We start from the raw sequence: 17787 nt of genomic DNA on the forward strand, positions 1-17787 counted from the left end.
AAGGAAAGAGAGTGCAAAGGGGAGCACAGGAGAATTACTTTTCCTCTCATCCCTCTTTTGTTCATTCATCCTCTATGTTAAAATACAGTAGACTGCAATAAGCTTTCTTTGCCAAATGGTAAAGCTTAAAGTCATCCATCTAAAAGCCCAAAACTGCCCAACAGCGGCTTTATGAGCGCAAACTTGGTTTAATCAGCAAAAAAAAAATCCTTTTTGTGCCATTTAATTTGAGCCTTTGTCCTATACTGTATGTGTGTAAGCTAAACACCTGGACACATGTTAATCTGAGCATCCATCCTGCTCTTTGCAGTTAACAGGAGTGTTGCTAGGCACCCCAGTAAAAAGGTCACATTGCTGGAGGGCTTGTAGTCAAGAGATAAGACGTGACAAAAAGACGATGTGCTGTGCACTCTTCCAGATGTTTGCATGTGCTGAAGATGTACAAGCTCTCACCGAGATTTTATTGTTCTCTGCACATGTTTGTGTCCTGAACCCCTAAAGGAGTATTCCATCATTTTGGGAAATACATTGGTTGGGACCAATTGCAGAGCAACCTTAGGGAACTATATGAAGTTAATTCTTCCAGTCAAGCACATAATGGTTATTTTTAAGCTACTATTTTTGTATGGTTTAAACAAAGGAGATATTAGGTGTTAATAAGTGAGCTTTTATGGTGTTGGTGGGCAGATTTTGTTACATTTGGGTAGAGTAATACTTGATGTTAACCCCTGTTATCAGTCTCTATACTGAAGCTACCTGACTGTATATTTAACGGACAGATATAAACGTGGTGTCTGGAAGAAAATGTTTGCAGTGTACATTTCTGAAAACCTCGGTTGTATTACTTTGTAGATTTCATACATTTTCATATGACATGACTATTTCAAAGGTGACATAGTTTTGATTACATGTACATGAGCTCACTATTTTAGGAGGTGGAGGGAATGGCAAATGGCATGACTCCTAGGGGATATGGTTGCATTTCCGGCATTGATGGTTCCTTCACAGTTGGGTGTTATTTAGGGAGACATTGTCTGCATTTCCAGCGCCAATTGTGGAACAAAAATTGTGAGACATTTCTGCCACCACAACTAAATGTTTTTTAACGAGATATTGGCAGCATTTCCAGTGGTGAATTAGGCATAAAAACTGTGATGATTCTGCAGTATTTTCAGTGGCAGTGTCACTAAAACTGCAAGATATGGACTGCATTTCCAGTGTAGCACCAAAGGTAGATGTTTGTTTTTTTTAGCAAGACATTGACATAATTTCCAGCTAAAATTCTTGCACCAAATCTATCAGAGATAGATTAACCGTAACCAAGTGTTTTTTTTTTTGTGCATTAATATAACCCCACATAAACCACAGCACTGAAACATAAAGAAATGCAAAGTTTCAAATGTGACATATCCGTGCTTTGCAGAAATGTGCAATGCCAACATTCATTCTGGCTTTCGTGTTGACTATCAATATTCTCATCTAAATTTCTGCTAGTTTCTCTAAATGTGAAACCAGTCCTCTAAACCTTTTCTTCATTTTATCACTTTAGTGTGTGTCAACCGAACCTGCCAAAGTTTGCACAGTTTTTTTTGCTTCCCTCTGCTCCACAGTCAGCTACAATGATAAAAAAAAAAGAGTCAGATATATTTATGTGTGTCTATAGTTTATTTACTTGGTCTTTGCATGTGTTCCTTTTCTATTTTCTGAGATGAGGCACTGTGAGGATCGACGTGTACCTCCTGCAGATAAGTGAGACTCATTAACGGTGTTTAAAAACCACATGATGATGATTGCCTCTGGTGCCTGCACGGAAAATTTAAGGCATCTTATAATGAAACATCAGCAGTTATTAGCACTAAAAAAGAGGAGCCAAAGACCAGCACTGTGCTCAAATCAGTCTCTTTTTTCTGGAAACTTGGAATTAATGCAAGGATATAAGGCAATCACATAAAAGTCAGTAATAAGTAGACAGCGTCCTCTCTAATTGGATGAACAAATATTCACTTACCATCTCCAAATAATTATCAATCAGTGCTTCACACACAAACTGACCAAGTAATCCATTTATCACCATTACACAGGTTTACCGTCATTAGCCGAAGTGTGTTTTTTTAACAGTCTGCTTCTCTGTGAGACCACCCAGAACATTCATACACACAGCACACACACCATTGTCACTTTTGCTCACACTTCAGAAACACTCACACCACCTGGGGACCACCTACAGCGAGGCTGCAGGTGTCAGGGTCAAAGTTCGTACCTGCCCAGACATCAAAACAGTCGTGTCATGCCTGGAGGTCGACTCACTCTGTGTCTGTTTCTCATGATGATGTAACTCATCTGTTATATATTTAAACCTCTTTTAGGAAGCATTCATTCATATTTTGGCTTATTTTACCTGTTTCATAATATATTGCTTTTTTAACCCTTCAGTCTAAAGGTTTTAAGTCAAGGTCAAGCATCTGAATCATAAAGTTAAATACAAACAAATAAATGGATGTTTGGATGTTTGCTTTATGTGGCCACTTGGGGGCAGCACCACAGCATGTTAGCGTAAGGATGCGAGCTGACCTTGTTGCAGTTTCCTCTGAAGCAGCAAACACAGTCATTTTTTGAGTAAAAGGTTGAATGCATGACATTTTCAACAAGTGCTATTTTGCAGCACTGAAGAGAATCATACCTGCTGCGTTGAGCTTTATTCTCTGATCTGTTGAGAGAGAAACATCAAGGGCTTCCTTTCAATAAAACTGACTGTGTGTTCTTTTCCAAAACTGATGTTTACTCTTAGTGACATTTTTTATCTCTTTTTGTCAGGTCTGCACTTGTCTATTTAAATATAACAAATCTAACTGTGTCTCTTTTCTTTCAGCGTGCCGACTGTCCTGCCATAAAAAATGTGAAGTGAAGGTAAGACAGTAAACATCTCTTACTCCCTGTTATTAGTAAGTTATTACTTGATCATTGCTTATTTACAACTATCAATACCAATCCACACTCTTAAGCAAGCAATTCACCTTTAAATGAAAACCTATACTATACAAACACATATGTATTGTTGATGTACATTCTGATTCTTACACATTTTAACATATTGCACAAATAAAACCTGATCTTAGTCATTGGCGCAATTTGACTTTTATCTTTCACTGCTTTTGAAATTAGATATCAAAAGAGAAAGCAATATAAGTGGTGCAAATTTAAAGCAGCTCTATTATAGTTTGTAACTGTATTTTTGTAGAAACATTTATATGTCATCACAGATGTTAAGTTAAGACTGTTTACTGGCAGTTTTAAACGAATGCCCTGTTTAGACCAACATCAACACTTGGTGAAAAAATCCAACATACTCATTCATTTAGTTTAAATAATAATAATAATAATAAAAATAATAATGATAACAAAAAAAGGAAACAATAATTTTTCAGCAAAAGCATGCAACTTTTGCCACAACATAAGCCTGTTCCACATATATTTCTTTGGCCTTTCGTTCACATGCTAACTGACTTTTAGGTCACTGACAAGTGATCTTTTGTAAAACTCCTTTCAGGATGCAAATGTTCAGAAACTCTGTTTTCAGTGTTGATGTGTAGACAGGGAAACATAATTTCTTGGGGGTTTTTTTGCCTGTAACATCAGAGAGTGCATTGTTATCTCCTTTGTGGGGAATCACAAATGTGACATTTTGAAAAATAGCAGACCTGGCCAAAATTGTGCTGGCTCTAACCTTGCTTACAGAACTTTTTACATGTTTTACACATTAATGTTCAGTTACTCATTCACTGTATTGATAAACAGAGGCCTCAGAATGCACTATGGAGGTCACAGCTCCAAGTAGCCTTTTAATAATAGCTTTTCTTCAGGCTTCCGATTGGTCAATGTCTTCTTCTTCTTTCATTGTTGTAGGATTACAGTTATTTCCCGGCTTGTGCCTTTGGCATGTTCATGAGAGCGCTATTGTGTTATTATGTTTGCATTTGGACGGAGCTATTTTTATGACAGTGCTTTTGTGGATGGGAACCGTTTTTTGAAAAAATACCCAAGTACCTGCGAATTAATGTGACACCATCATCAAGGCACTGCATTAAACAATTCAATACTTGCAAGCACACATTCCCAGAATGCAACGTGAATACCATAAAGTTTGGTCAGATGGTCGGTAATAGTCATATTTCCATCCTACAAATATCCGTACAATCTCCTGTTCACCTCAATTGAAACTTAAATTCAAGAAGTGGCTTCCTTTGCGACCTCCAGACAACTTTGGTGGACTTGTAAAATGACTGTCTTTGTGATTTTCATTGTAAAATCCTGTCTCATACACTCTGAAAAGTAATTCAGGGGACATATCACCACCATCTAATTAAATGCATGGTTGCAGGATACTAATTATAATTTATTGATTTAGATAAACCTTTTAAGTTGCAAACATACTTTCAATGAGTTGTGTTGACATAATAATGTTGACAATAAACTCAACTTAAATTTGTGTGAAATTTAAACTCAAATTTCTGTGTTAAAAGTTGTAGTTGTAATGAAATTGGCTTAATAATTTAACTTTTCTCCACCTGCAGTTCAGGATTTCAAGTCCCAACCCCTGAATACTTAACATTCAGGTAGTTAATACTGTGTTAGGGGCCTCCGGGCAAAACAACTAGGACACAAAGGACATTTTCTTCCTGAAAAATATGTGCTTTGCTGTCAATTATTAAGTAAGCGCGACTTAAAAATGCCTTTAAATGTAGAGGATAAGCTAATCCCCCTAACTCAATGTAGTGCGCTCAGAGCATGTGAATTCATCAGAGCTTGTCATGACTAAAAAAAAAAGCTGATCCAAACTGTTAATATTTTTTGTTGAGCCAAATACATTTTTTTAGAGTGTAGTATTGCGAATCCTAGTGCAGTGTTTTAGCACCTGAGAGTCCTTAAGAGTCATGTTTTTTACTTAAAATCATTTGTCTTGAATCATACGTCATCCTCTCACTAGTACCTGTTACAATGTGTTGTTTTTAACACAGGTTTTTTTTTTTCTCCAGTAAGTTTCCCCATTGCATTTGCATCTCTTAATACATTTTATAACTCACATTTATATGTTCACTTCCACAAAAAGTCATGAGAAACATTGTTTATATCTGAGCTGCAGGATGTTTGAAAGGAAAATCCTGAAAAGTGGAGAGGAAGTAAAACCATGTGGTGCATCGTCTCTGCTTCCTCGCAGCGAATCACATATTCCGCAGCTCTACCTCTCCGCAGTCATACTCACCACATTTGATCCCAATCTGCAGTGGAAAGAGGAAGAATGCATGGGGAGAGTAAATGAAAAGGAAGGAATGAATGACGGAGAGCAGGGAGGGAAAGGGCGGAGGGGAAGAGCAAAACAAGGCTATTCTTAGTGGTTTTAGTTGTGACTGGCGGGGAGAAATGTTGAAATGTCTTTCTTCTCTTTCCCTCTCCGCTCCAGGCTGCCCTGATTTTTACCTCCTCCCCCTTTCCCCCCAAAAACATCCCCAAAACCATCGCTCAACCCAAATATTACTATAGGAACAAAAGCTGTGTGTTCCCAAAACATCTGAAGAAAAATCTCCCAAATACCTCTAAAACCAGGCAAAGCCATTTGTGGTGGCAATTGGGGGAATAATCAGGATAGCCAGAGTCATGAGTCATTCATTTTGGTGGTGACAGACATTGGACAGGAAATGTTTTGAAGGAGAAAGAGGTGTGTGTGTGTTTGTGTGAGAGAGAGAGTGAGAGAGGAGAAAAACTGATACTGTTTAGAAAGGACATGTTTTTGGTTAATTTGGTTAAAAATTAGAGCTTTGGCACAACTTCCATCATCGTTATTTGCTAATGTGCTAATCCCTAAATTGGTTTACTTGGGATCAAACATTTATATTGGCTTCATCCAGTGAAATCACCCTCGAATCAAAATAAACAGGGCACAGTGTGGCAGCGGCATTGTTTCAGGCTGTAAAAGTACGGAAAAGTAAAGTCTTTGTGCAAACACGAGTGTGGATTTAAGCGGACGGCGATGCTTTCTTCGTCTGACTCCCAGCTGACCTTGAACCGTAAATTTCTCATGAAGCACAATGAGGTTGTCGCCAGCGGTTTGCAGTTCACCAGACGTGAAGATAACTGCCGAGCTGCATTGATTTCATTTTATGTGTTTATTATTTCAAGCTGCCGCAACTTCCCTCTTTATGCTGTATGGTTACCAGGACACTAAAAGACAGTTGTTTAAACGCTGTCATGGTGGTGTTATTATGTTTTATGCAGCGTCTCTGTATTTTTATGACATTTTAATGGGGCCTATTCTGATTTTAATGGGTGTGTGATGAAGGTAAATGTTTTTAACATATGATATGAGACAATATATGTGTAATTTATTTATACAATGGGTCTGCACCATTATCACTTAATTAATTTAATTTGTTTCTATTTTTGACTTGACATTCTTAAAATTAAGTAATTTTATAGCAACTTAGGATGGAAAAAAGTAAGGTTTTAAATCTATTTTAATATTTACAGTTGCATGGTTATGGATTGTTTGTGGGACTTTTGCAGGTTTAAAGGAGCTATATAATGCTCGACACTCAGAGTGAATGCAGAGCAGCAGCAATTAGCTTGCCAACATGACATAAATAGAGGCAGTCACATGGACGTACATGCACATGTTGGCGGCCCGGCTACTAAAACAAAAAACAGAAAATCTCCAATTTTAACACACACAGAGAAGGATGCCTGGTGGACTGCTCAGGATGCCATATCAGAATTTTTTTTTTTTACTTTTTCGTCACTCTAGATTTCTACATTTGTCACAATTCTGCACTGGCAGAAGGCACTTGGTGGATGCAAACATCAAAGACAGCTACTATGGAAGTAGTCAGTGGAGAGACAGTGGGTTGTTCGCAAGATTAGAAAGTAGCATTTTTGTCCATCATGTGCCTCTGTGACTGGTGGACTCCAGACTCTACCAACCACTTAATAGATTGTTAGATACATATATAGCTGGAGATGGAGCACATTTAGCAGCAACTTGCATATTTTACCAGCATTTGGCTGTTGGCTGGTGCTAATTTCCATCTGTGGTTGTTAGACTTGTGAAGCAATAACATTGGGGCACACAAACATATGAAATGAAGGTTGGGGGTCCTCCGCCCAAACTTTGGGGTTCAAAAACTTAATTTCTTGCATTCTGAGGACTTTTTGCACCCATTTGTGCTTTTCTGTTTCAGTTCATGGAGGCAATTTTATTTTCAGCAAAGTAAAAGTCCTCTGCTACTTTCATGTTTTCGCCAAAGCAAACATTATAAATATTAAGAGGGACATGTCCCCTGCGTCCCCGCCAAAATCTCTGCCTATGAATTCACATGATAATTTCATCAATCCATGCTCCGACTATCCATCCACATTCACCTCCATACTGTAGTAGCAGCCATTGCTTCACAAAAAGTCATAATTACATCAACATCAAATTATAAGTGAAACCATGAATGCTGACTTCAGGCACCTCCATGTTTACTTTACATGCTGCATATGACATCTTTCTTGTTATGTCCAGTTCAAACTGGAATCTGATATTGGCTGCATTTAGGAAATAATATGACCATCCAAACAAAAAAATTGTAACTGAGCACTAACATTTGCAGTGTGAACGTGGTATGGAATTTACCAGCATCTGTTGGTTTGCAGAGAAATTGCAATTACAGCATGAAAAAGTGCCAAGGTGGTTGACATCAAGAAATATGTAGTATGGGAAACATTGCCCTGATAAATATTGTAATACTACAGCTACTTTTTCATTTGCTCAGTTACTTTGAGGACATAAATGTCTTGCAACTTGTTGCTCCATAGGGAGAATGTGGAAAGTCAGTATCTGGAGCAGATATTCAGCGTGATGTTCATTTCACTAAAATATTCTGACTTATTGCACCTTTAAAGTCCATAAAAGATTTCGCTAGCATCCCTGTAATCTTGTTGTCAGTGGAACGATTAGTGATATTTCCCTTTCTCTGAAAATCTGTGACCGCATGCGGTTTGATCATTAACTTTTAAAGCTTATGAAAATGTCTTTGCAGAACATCCAAAAGACAGATGTCCACTAATGCGCCTTGATGAAGAACGGCTAATCATCTCTGGCTACACGTCATTTTCTGTTTTCCTTTCCGTCCGACCGCAACCATCTCTGTGTGATCATGTGTTTTTGGAGCCCTAAGGACGTTGTAGCTCGGCGACGGATGTGTTCTCATCCCACGGTGTATAAAAGGCAGACTTTTTGACCTTAATGTAGCTGTTATGGTTGTCTATGGTGAGGTGGAGGCTTGTCGGGACAGGGATGCTGTGGCTGCACGAAAGCTGGCTGGACACCCAAGTTGTGGGTTGGAGGCCGATGCTCTCTCATACCTGACTCAAGCTGTGGGTTCTCAGGGGTGTTTGAAGTCATGTTGGGAAATTTTGGTGCAATAAATTAGATGATCATGACTTTGTAGTTGAATTTAAATTCCTTAAAAAAAGAAACTAGTTGTTGTGGTCAATATATATATGCATGGGAGTGTGCATATGTGTCATAATTGTGGGAATTTGCTGATATTTCACAGAAGTTTCCCACTGTTTTATGGGTTAACTCATTCAGGGTCAGATGGCGAACAACACGCTCCATTGCCTGGATTCAGGGTTCGATTTTGGCACCACTGCAACAAAAATATGCAAACAGTCATCTGATAGCATAGCATCAGTTTGCGTGTGTGCAAGTATGTGTGTTTTCTTGTGTTGTGCAGCGTCTGTGAGCTCTCTGTTCCCTCTCACCCTCCATGGAAACAAGCCCTCATTATTCCTTATGATTTATCCCTGCCATGTCTTGGAGGAGCCTCCTGGAATGCCGCTGCAGTGGTTTGTGCTGTTCGATGGGGCTGGCGGGTTGGAAGACACAGGCGAGGTTTGGCAGGGGAAGGCAGGGCCAGAGAGGAATGATGGGAAAAGGTTGGACAAGACGAGCGAGAGCGCAAGAAGTTTGAATGTTCCTCGTGTAAACAACAATGCTGGGCAGAGGGTGTTTTTGTCTTTCCTTGGCTGCATTGTGTAAAATGCTGTTTATGTGTTTTTTTAAGAAAGTACATTGTGGTCTTTGACATGCCATATGTGTTGCTGCTGCAACTCTACCTCAGCCGCAAGACAAATTTGTTTGGAAAACGTTGGAGTGCTGCTGTAACAGAAGATGGATGCAAGTTGCACAGAAATTTAACAGCAGTTCAGGTATTTTTCTTTTGTCGAGCCTTTAACGTTCAAGATTCAAGATTAAAGCATTGAAAATGTACTCAGAAAAGGAATTGAGCCTAGTAAGGTCGTGCACTGCAAACCAGCAAACTGTAGAACTAACCCAGAACAAAACCCCCAGAATACTAGAAAAGGAGCAGGTCTTTCAACCCATGTGACCACATTAGTTGTTCATTTCCACAAGGCTGAGGCGGGATACATTTTTTCATACCTTTATACAATCCTGAAATTTTACCGGTGTATATGGTTTATGACAGTATTTTTATAAAAAACATCTTAAAAGCTGAGCTACTGTAGCATGTACTGGATGTCATTGTCTAGTCTACACTTTTGTGGTTTTAAATATGCAATCAGCCTACTCAGATAAGTCTTACTGGGCTTAAATATTTATGGCCCAGAGAATAATGAACCGATCGGAAATAAGCGCCCTTTTTTTCCTGAGGACCTGATGACACTTGTTGATGCTGCAGATATAGACGCATTCGTGGCCTCAAAAGAGGTGATGTGTTTTATGAAATAATATGGCAAATAAAGTGTTTGTGTAGTTCGAAGATGTCATCTCAAGATGAAGTTAAAAGTGGTATTACCCTCAAACAGGAGCAACAGAGGCATTTTTTTTTTCATTCTCCTGTGACATCATACCCTCGCAGTCGCCATCGCCATCTTTCTCAGCCTGTTCAGCCCGTTCTCATTCCGAAGTTGTAAAATATCGCCGCTGTTGCAGTGCTTTTGGCGTAAGATCATGATGCCATAAGCCTCCTTTGGCATCTGCATGATACGCAGCTGGACAGTCTCAGCTGAGAACGTGGCTGGACAGAAGTGTTCGCAGTATTCGTCATGAAAGTTAACTTTTGGATTTTAGATATGTAAGATGTTTTGGTTTCTCATGTTTGTTTGACTGATCCATCCACCCCGTCCTCTTCCTTATGTGAACTTCACCTCACTGTTTGTACAAATGATCTATGAGGTTGTTTTTTGGTAGGAAAAGTAGGTCTGGATTTTAAAGATGTCATGCAAGACATAAAGCAAAGGTCAAATCCTGAGCCAGGCAGGGAATTGCTGACATTTTGCCCCAGGTTTAGAGACCATTTCTGTCTGCAACCAGCCGGCTACAGCACTGAGTTCTCAACGTTTTTTTTTATCATGTAAATTTAAGAATCTCACGACTTGTTTACTTATCGCTGCAGTCAGCTGGAGCTGAACAAAGTGTTCTCTTAATCAGGCTTTTCCATTTCCTGTAGTTGGAGATGGTCACAGATCTTGGAGCAACACCAGGGGTGAAACAGGAGGACGAGGATGTGAGTCACTGTCGCAGGCCAAGAATAAAATAACAGAGGGTGTAAGACACATTAAAAACCAAAGCATATTCCTGTTAATGCCTTTATACTTCCCAGTGTTTCATGTAAGGAAAGTTTCTTCTTTGTGAATAATTCTCTTATGTCTCTTATGCACGGTTCATAGAAATTTTTGGTGTGTCAATCAGTCCGGGGCAAAGACAGTTGGTTATTGTGCATCATTATTTATCTTGAAAATGAAAAGAAAATCTGTAAGTGTTAAATGTTGTTTTTACATTGGCTTTTTTGTTCATTTTGAATAAATATATTCACAAACCCTACCCTCCCCCCCATCCCACATAACAAATCTCAAGGAAAAAAATTAGACAAACAAGTAGTTATGGCTTAGTGTAATATTAATAATAATTATATATTATAATAATAATTTAAACAAAAAACTATACACACCTACGTGTATAGCAATGCTTATATCCATATCGTAATACAGTCATATTAAATAAAATATAATGAATTAATAAACACAATTCCTTAAATATTTAAAAATGTTAAGTAGCTTTAATCAGTCAGAAATAATTACAATAATAATAATAATAATAATAACTTAATTTATATAGCAGCTTTTAAAACAGTTACAAATTGCTTCACAATAAAAATAAAAACATGTCAAAACTTTGTAACTTTTTTTAAAAAAAAAAAAAGGATAGGATGAGTAAAAAGAAAATTCATAAAACGATTCTAAAAAAGTGATGTTTTAAAAGTGATGGGATAACAGTTTTAATTATATATATGGAAAAAGCTACCTCTATTAACAGGTTTCCTCTGAACATGTTCAAAGCCTGGAGTGAAGAAATTACATCCTTATCTTCAAAATATGAAGGTTTTGAAGCAGATTTGACAACCCAGTCATACGCTGAATTTCTATTTTTAGCAGATTCAATAGTTCCTTTGTCATGCGAGAGGAAATCCAGGGGATATTATTGCCGCGAGGAGACTCACACGGTCCCGTTTCATCTCTAGTAGCCCAAAATCCCTTTCTGTCAAGCTGAGCTCACTCGCAGCTTACATAACACGAGCACTGATGTGCAAGAAACAGCTGAACATTTTAGGAGAAGGAAGGAGGCTCTGTCAGACTTTATAATGAGAGGAGAAAACTCTCAGGGTCTGTTAGCAGCTGACTTTTACTGCGACAAAGTGACTTCAAAGCTCATTTATTTGTCTTTGTCTCGATTAATGCGCATTCCAATCTCGGCTAAGCCTGACTTTAACTAAGCCGGCCTTCCTCTAGTGCAGAATTGGAGAGGTCAAGTGACTTGAGATTGGGCTTTTTAATCCTGGCATCCTAACTTTTCAATCTGCATCCTAACATGTGTGCATGTGTGAAAACTGCGAGAGGCCTCTAATTAGAGCTCTGGCAAATGACATGCTCCATAAAATGCAACCCAGAAGCTCTTTAATATTGGGTGCAACCTTATTTTGCCACCTACTGTAAAACTGAGGACTATTTATGTGCAATTTCATTCCAAAAAAGTTGCTGTGTAAAACTGTGTAAAGCTGTGTAAAACGTTTTTTTACAACCTATATTCAATTGAATAAAAATCCAAAGACAAAATGTTTAAACTCTGAATTTGACACCTGTCCCGCCAAAAAAATGGGACAGGTGCATATTTACCATATCAGTTTTTCACTTACACTTACTGAGCATTTGGGAACTGACGACATTAATTAAATATAAAATAAAATTTAAATATAAAATATTCATGATACACATATTAAATATCTTGACTTTGTACTGTATTAAATTAAATATAGTAAAAAAAAAAACAACAACAAAAGCCTTCAAACTTTTGGGGAATTAGGGTTGTAACTCAGTGTTTTTGGACCTCAGAACTTTTGACTGATTTATCAAAAGAGAAAAATTGGAAGTTAGAGATGAAACCAGAGGCTGAAAAAAGTAACTTTTGCCTCTAAACAGGCCTCTGTGCTTCCTTTTCGGCTGTGTTTTGCAGCTTTTGTTCCTTCTAAGGTTCTGCCTTTTTTATCTGCTCTATCTTCCAAAGTGAGAAAGTGCATGGAGCACGACCAAAAACACAGTAAGACGTGCATAGAAGGAGGGATGAGAAGCGTTCAAGAATGTTGGCACAGAAAAGAGAGGAACTATCCAAGCATGAAAGTGAAAAAGGTAGAACAGGAGAGAAAGGGAGAAAATGATGAGACACACACGTGCACACACACACACACATCTTCACGAGAGCCAAGCCTCCTCATTCCTCTGCAGCTCTTCACAGAGGCAAGTCTGTTTCCCCGGCGCAAACACGTCACATCAAAGAGCCATCACAGCACGTCTCCATAGCGACGCCCTTCAGCAGTATAGATGCAGTGCAGTAGTCGGGAGATAGAGCTGGCAAACTGTAAGGGCGGCCTAATAACTGGGTGCTAGCAGATGACTGATGGCCCAATTTACCTCAGTCCTCGTCTAGAGGTCAAGAGCTAAGTTCACCCCGAGTGCTTAAAACCCGACGGGACACTGGCAAATATTTTCCTCCCAAGTGGTTTAGAGAAGACAGTTTTTGGGGTAGCTTGTCTGTCAAGCTCAGGTGTTTGATCTGGAGTAAATGTGCATGCATGTGCGTCCTTATAGACAGTAGCTGCAGGTAAAAGGTATAGCTTCGCAACTTTATTCCAACTATGAGATGTAGCGTTTTCATTTCACTTATACAATTTGACAATGCTCAAAGGATTTTGTGCTACTGCAGTACAGTGCAGTACTGTACAGTGATTGTTATCTCAGAATTTGGAGAAAAGCTTTCATGAGGAAAAAAGTCTTGTTTTTCTGAACTAAAATAAAATCGTATTAATTCAGAAAATGGGAATTAAATACATTATTTTCTCTTTATTTCGGAAAAACTACTGTTCTTGAGCATTTCTCTTTTGCATTCAGAATTCTATAAAAAATATTTTTTCTTCAGTGAAAAATGAATTAGGCTTCTGAAAAATCATACATTATTCCTATTTTAAAGTGTTTTCTAAATATATCCAGTATGCTCAGAATACGTTTAAGATAAGACAGAACTTTGTACATCTGGAAGGAAATTTTTTTGCTTAATATTCTCAGTATTCCTAAAATAAACATGCAAATATTATCAATATATTACATGTATATATGACTACATACATGGTGACATAAAATATAAAATATAAACACACACTAAAATAAAACAGAACAAACTAAAAGTAAAACAGATCTCATTAAATTGAGAGATTTTTTTTACAGAAACACAAACAGAAAAAAAATATTCTTTCCCTCTTCTTCCCATTCTCTCTCTCACTCAAGCATGTGTCAACAACTACAGAGAAGACTGTGAGGAAAAGGAGGGAGGAGAGAGAGAGAGGGTTAGCAGAGGGATATAGTTACTGTCTGCCCCCGGACGGCTTTTGCTCTCTCGTTTTGGGTACCGGAATCATAAGGAGCCCCAAGCCACTTTCTTGGCCTTATATAGCGTGTTTCAAAATTTCTTGGCAGTTGACGGCAGGAACCAAAGCCAGCAGTATAAAGAGTGTATCCTGGTCCAGTCCAGAGGCTGCACAGACATCCACATGTGCGCACACACATATACACAGAATCGAGTTCAGTAGCTCTCTGGCACGCGTTTGGGATTACTGCTGTTGTTTTGAGCGAGAGGGGCGGAGGAGGAGGAGAAGGAGGAGGGAAGAATCTGTATTTGGTACTCCCTCTTTTACCCTCTTTCTCTCCTGGAGGGGGGTCAGAATGCAGAGGTAGAAACAAGGCAGAGAGCGTGAGAAAAAGTGGCACCGGTGTGCAGGTAAGACATCTGGGAGAGTCGATTTTCAGATGCATGATGGGTTTTTGTTGCAGAGTTTTCCATCTGTACTTTGTGTGGTTTGCATGTTGAGTAAGTTTTCTGAATCTGTAATTCTTTGCATTCTTTTGTGGCTTCTGGAAGCTGAATATTGAGTGTTTTAGTGCATTAAAAGGCTGCTGGTGCATGAGTTGTTTGCAACAGCAGAGAGGGATTTTTGGATGTCTTTCCAGATTGCATGTTTGGATGTAGGCTGCTCATGGGAAAGTTGCTCCCATGGGAACAGGACAGACAAGAGTTCATTTGAGTTGCTGTTTGAGGCTCGGGAAGCCTTTCATGACCCGACGAGAAGTGATTTGTGGCGGCACAGTCAGGGAGAGACCCGGAGCAACTGGTCAACACAGCAGGCAAACACGTGTTTTCTCTCTCAGCGTAACCCGCATCTGCTTTGTCATTACAAAAGATAAAGTAGAGCACTTGGTCAGGTTTGCAGGAAATGTCTTTTTCTCATTTTCCTTTGTGCTGTCTCTGTCTTCTTTTGGCTTTTTCTCACACGTTTTCTCTGACACCTTTGAGAGAGGATGCAGACTGATGATGGCAATCACTCACCTTTGACCTTGAGCTAACACAAGGATGGCAGTTAAACATGAGCGGTCAGGAGGTCACGAGGCTTCTATGTCCTGTCACCCACTTGAGAGTCAAAACAACGGAAAGGAATGCAGTTTTATTACGCTGCCAAAAACTTTTTTTTAATATGGCACATTTTTCTTGAGAACTTTTTGCATCTCAGGGAATTACGTAACCTTGACCCTGATGCTCTTGCCCTGGCATCACACTTTTCAAATTGGTCATAAGTCTCAGGGGAAAATGCTCGACCACTTTCTGTCCAGAAACCCTCTTAAGCCGCTGAAAGAGCCCTAACTCATGTCTCCCTCGTGTCTCATAACATGAAGATGTTCTCTCAAAGAGTGATGCTTGTAGAAGGGCTGCTTTCCCTGTAGATCTATCCCTCTTGAGCTATTTGTCTCTCCCATCTGTCTCTCCCATCCCTTAATAACATACCTAGCTCCCCCTCAGGGTGGTTCATCTTTTGACACATCAGAGGAGTGAAAGCTTGGCAGCCTTGAGAAAAATGTTGAGAAAAAACATACCATATATCGCAGAAAATCATCTTGAATGGAAACCCCAAAAAAAATTCCTCTTGCGTGTTTGTGCAGATATGTTTGTTTTCTTATGTCACGCATCAGATTGAATTTAAAGATATTCTGAGAGGCAAACAGAAAGCTGGTAAACTGTGAAAAACTGCAAGATCCTTAGGCTGCGTCAGCTCTAAAGTATGCGCCTCGAAGTGTTATAAAAGCAGTAGTGACCAGAGAGGATGGCATTTAACATGCAACCACACAAGAGGCCAAGGCTGAATTAGTACTTGGCCTAACTTATTTCTGTCAATAAGTGAGAGGCGGGCAAAGAAAAATAAAAAGCAAGTTTAGATTAAAAGGAAATTTCAATACAAGGTAACACAAACTGTTTTCAAATAAGTGCAGACATAAATTGAGGCTTTCATAGAAGTAATTGCAGCAAAAGAGCGTTCGCAAATCCTTTCGAGCATCTTGTGCTCTACGAAGCCTATATTTTATGGCACTTTTCTGTGTGTATACCATTGATTTTGGCTTGGCGTTCTTCGTTCCCGCGTCACTGTGCTATTAGTGGTGCAATGAGAGAAAGCATCTTGTTGCCACCCCTAATTAAACAGGAAGTGATGGGCGAACAGACCCATCCGAACCATCCAGTAATGATGCAAACATGTTAGAATCCTCTGGCCGCTTGCACACAGCATCTTCAGTTAAGATTTTCCTTTAAGTCCAGGGTAAGGTTTCCTTAAAGTTCAACTGGGTGCACAAAAGACCCTTAAGACTTCTCCTTATGGTTTCCTTAAAATGTTCATTCAACCCTTTATCATCAGTTTTCTTGTGCTGCATTCGGATGCCTTTCACGAGAATGTTAACCTCTGACACCTGGTTTGATTTCTTTCAGAAACATAGCAAAAAACATGATGAACAACTTGGCAAAAAATGATCTGAAATTAGCTGGGCAGGGATTTTTAGATTATTTTTTTTAAATAGGAAAAAATGTCAAGTGGTGCTTATTTTCAATAATTTTCTTGTAAATTTTTACAAATTTCTTGTTAGTTGATTAAGGCCCTTTTCCCATGCTTGCTTTTGAAAGACAAACAGGTCAAGTTAAGATTTTCCCAAAGCCCAGTTAAAGGCTTCCTTAACATGAAATCTGTTGCACAGAATCCCCTTGACTCTTATCCTTACTGTTTCCTTTAAATATTAACTAAAGTATTACATGTTTTCTCCTGATCTCAGTCTTAAAGCTGAGGAATCCCCTTAAGTGTTTGAACCATTGCACAAAAGATCTTAGGTATCACAGGTGCAAGCAAACAAACCATGAAATTGTAGAATTTTGCCACCGTAAGATCTTTTTCAATGCAGAAAATTTCCCTTTAACTTAACAAATATTTTGTAAAGAAAAATCTGTCAAACACCCTGAATTAAATCCCTCAGCTAAAGAGAAATTAAGCCTTGAGCGTTACACTTAAAGAGAAAATTTGTTGTGTTTTGTTCATCTAGCTCCTGGCTTTTACAAAATTGCAAACAAATATATGTTTCCCACAAAGGGGAACCCACTCAGGTGATTTTTATTTTCAGACCTGTGCTAAATGTCAGACCTTTCCCATGACTGAAATGACCTAACATTTATGATACACGGTCATGCCCCTCTTACATAAAACTCCAAGGCGTTCTTTCAAATTTGGAGGTTTTCAACCTGTGTCCAAAGCGAGCCACAATTGCACATCTGATATTCATCATTTCCTTGTTTAATGGGGTATTTTGTCGTCTGTAGCTCGCAGCGATTTGGTCGTAACCGGAGGGGCGAAGCAGCCAAGCCAGAGCCCCACTCACCGCTCTCTGTGGCCTGACCATGACCAAATAGCTACTTCCTCAATGATCCATGGCCTCTATCGCCGTACACTTGATGAAGTTCCTTTGAGGTCGACATAGGCATGTCGGTTTCGGGGTGAAATAATGTTTGTTGGACACAAATCTGAGCTCACAATCAAAATAGTTGAAATAAGAAGGCAATCCACTATGATGAATTTCATTATAAATAACCTCCTGTATGTTGTGGTGTATTTTGTCTCAACCATTTAGGGTAGAAGCAAACTCTTGTGCCTGACGGCCAATTTTCATGCTTATTTATGACGCGTTAACCATGTGGTAGTGATTTCCCCCCCATGTGAAAAAATATATTCCTTTCTTGTGTTATCCACAAGCTTTAGAAGACTTTTCGCTTTCACATCGCAGAGAAAGCTTCCAAAGAGCTTCAAAGGTTGTTGTTCT

The 17787-nt window shown here is 38.9% G+C and overlaps 1 protein-coding gene across 13 annotated transcripts in view; it reads left to right on the forward strand.

The window, feature by feature from the left end:
- tns1a (tensin 1a) overlaps positions 1–17787 on the forward strand; it is a 112912-nt gene that overhangs the window by 35915 nt on the left and 59210 nt on the right. For 11 of the 13 annotated variants that reach the window (XM_088074663.1, XM_042513008.2, XM_042513005.2 and 8 more), the window contains exon 3: positions 2870–2907. Coding sequence is in view for 10 of the 13 variants with exons in the window: in XM_042513008.2 (XP_042368942.1) it covers positions 2870–2907 (38 nt within the window). In the remaining 3 variants the exon portion in view is untranslated. Of the gene's footprint in view, positions 1–2869; positions 2908–14215; positions 14384–17787 lie in introns of those variants that run through there. The other 2 variants (XM_042513013.2, XM_088074664.1) reach the window with 1 other exon arrangement.

This window comes from Plectropomus leopardus, chromosome 24 (assembly GCF_026936395.1).
Source record: "Plectropomus leopardus strain MGB_pleo_1.0 chromosome 24, ASM2693639v1, whole genome shotgun sequence".
NCBI classification, from domain to species: domain Eukaryota; kingdom Metazoa; phylum Chordata; class Actinopteri; order Perciformes; family Serranidae; genus Plectropomus; species Plectropomus leopardus.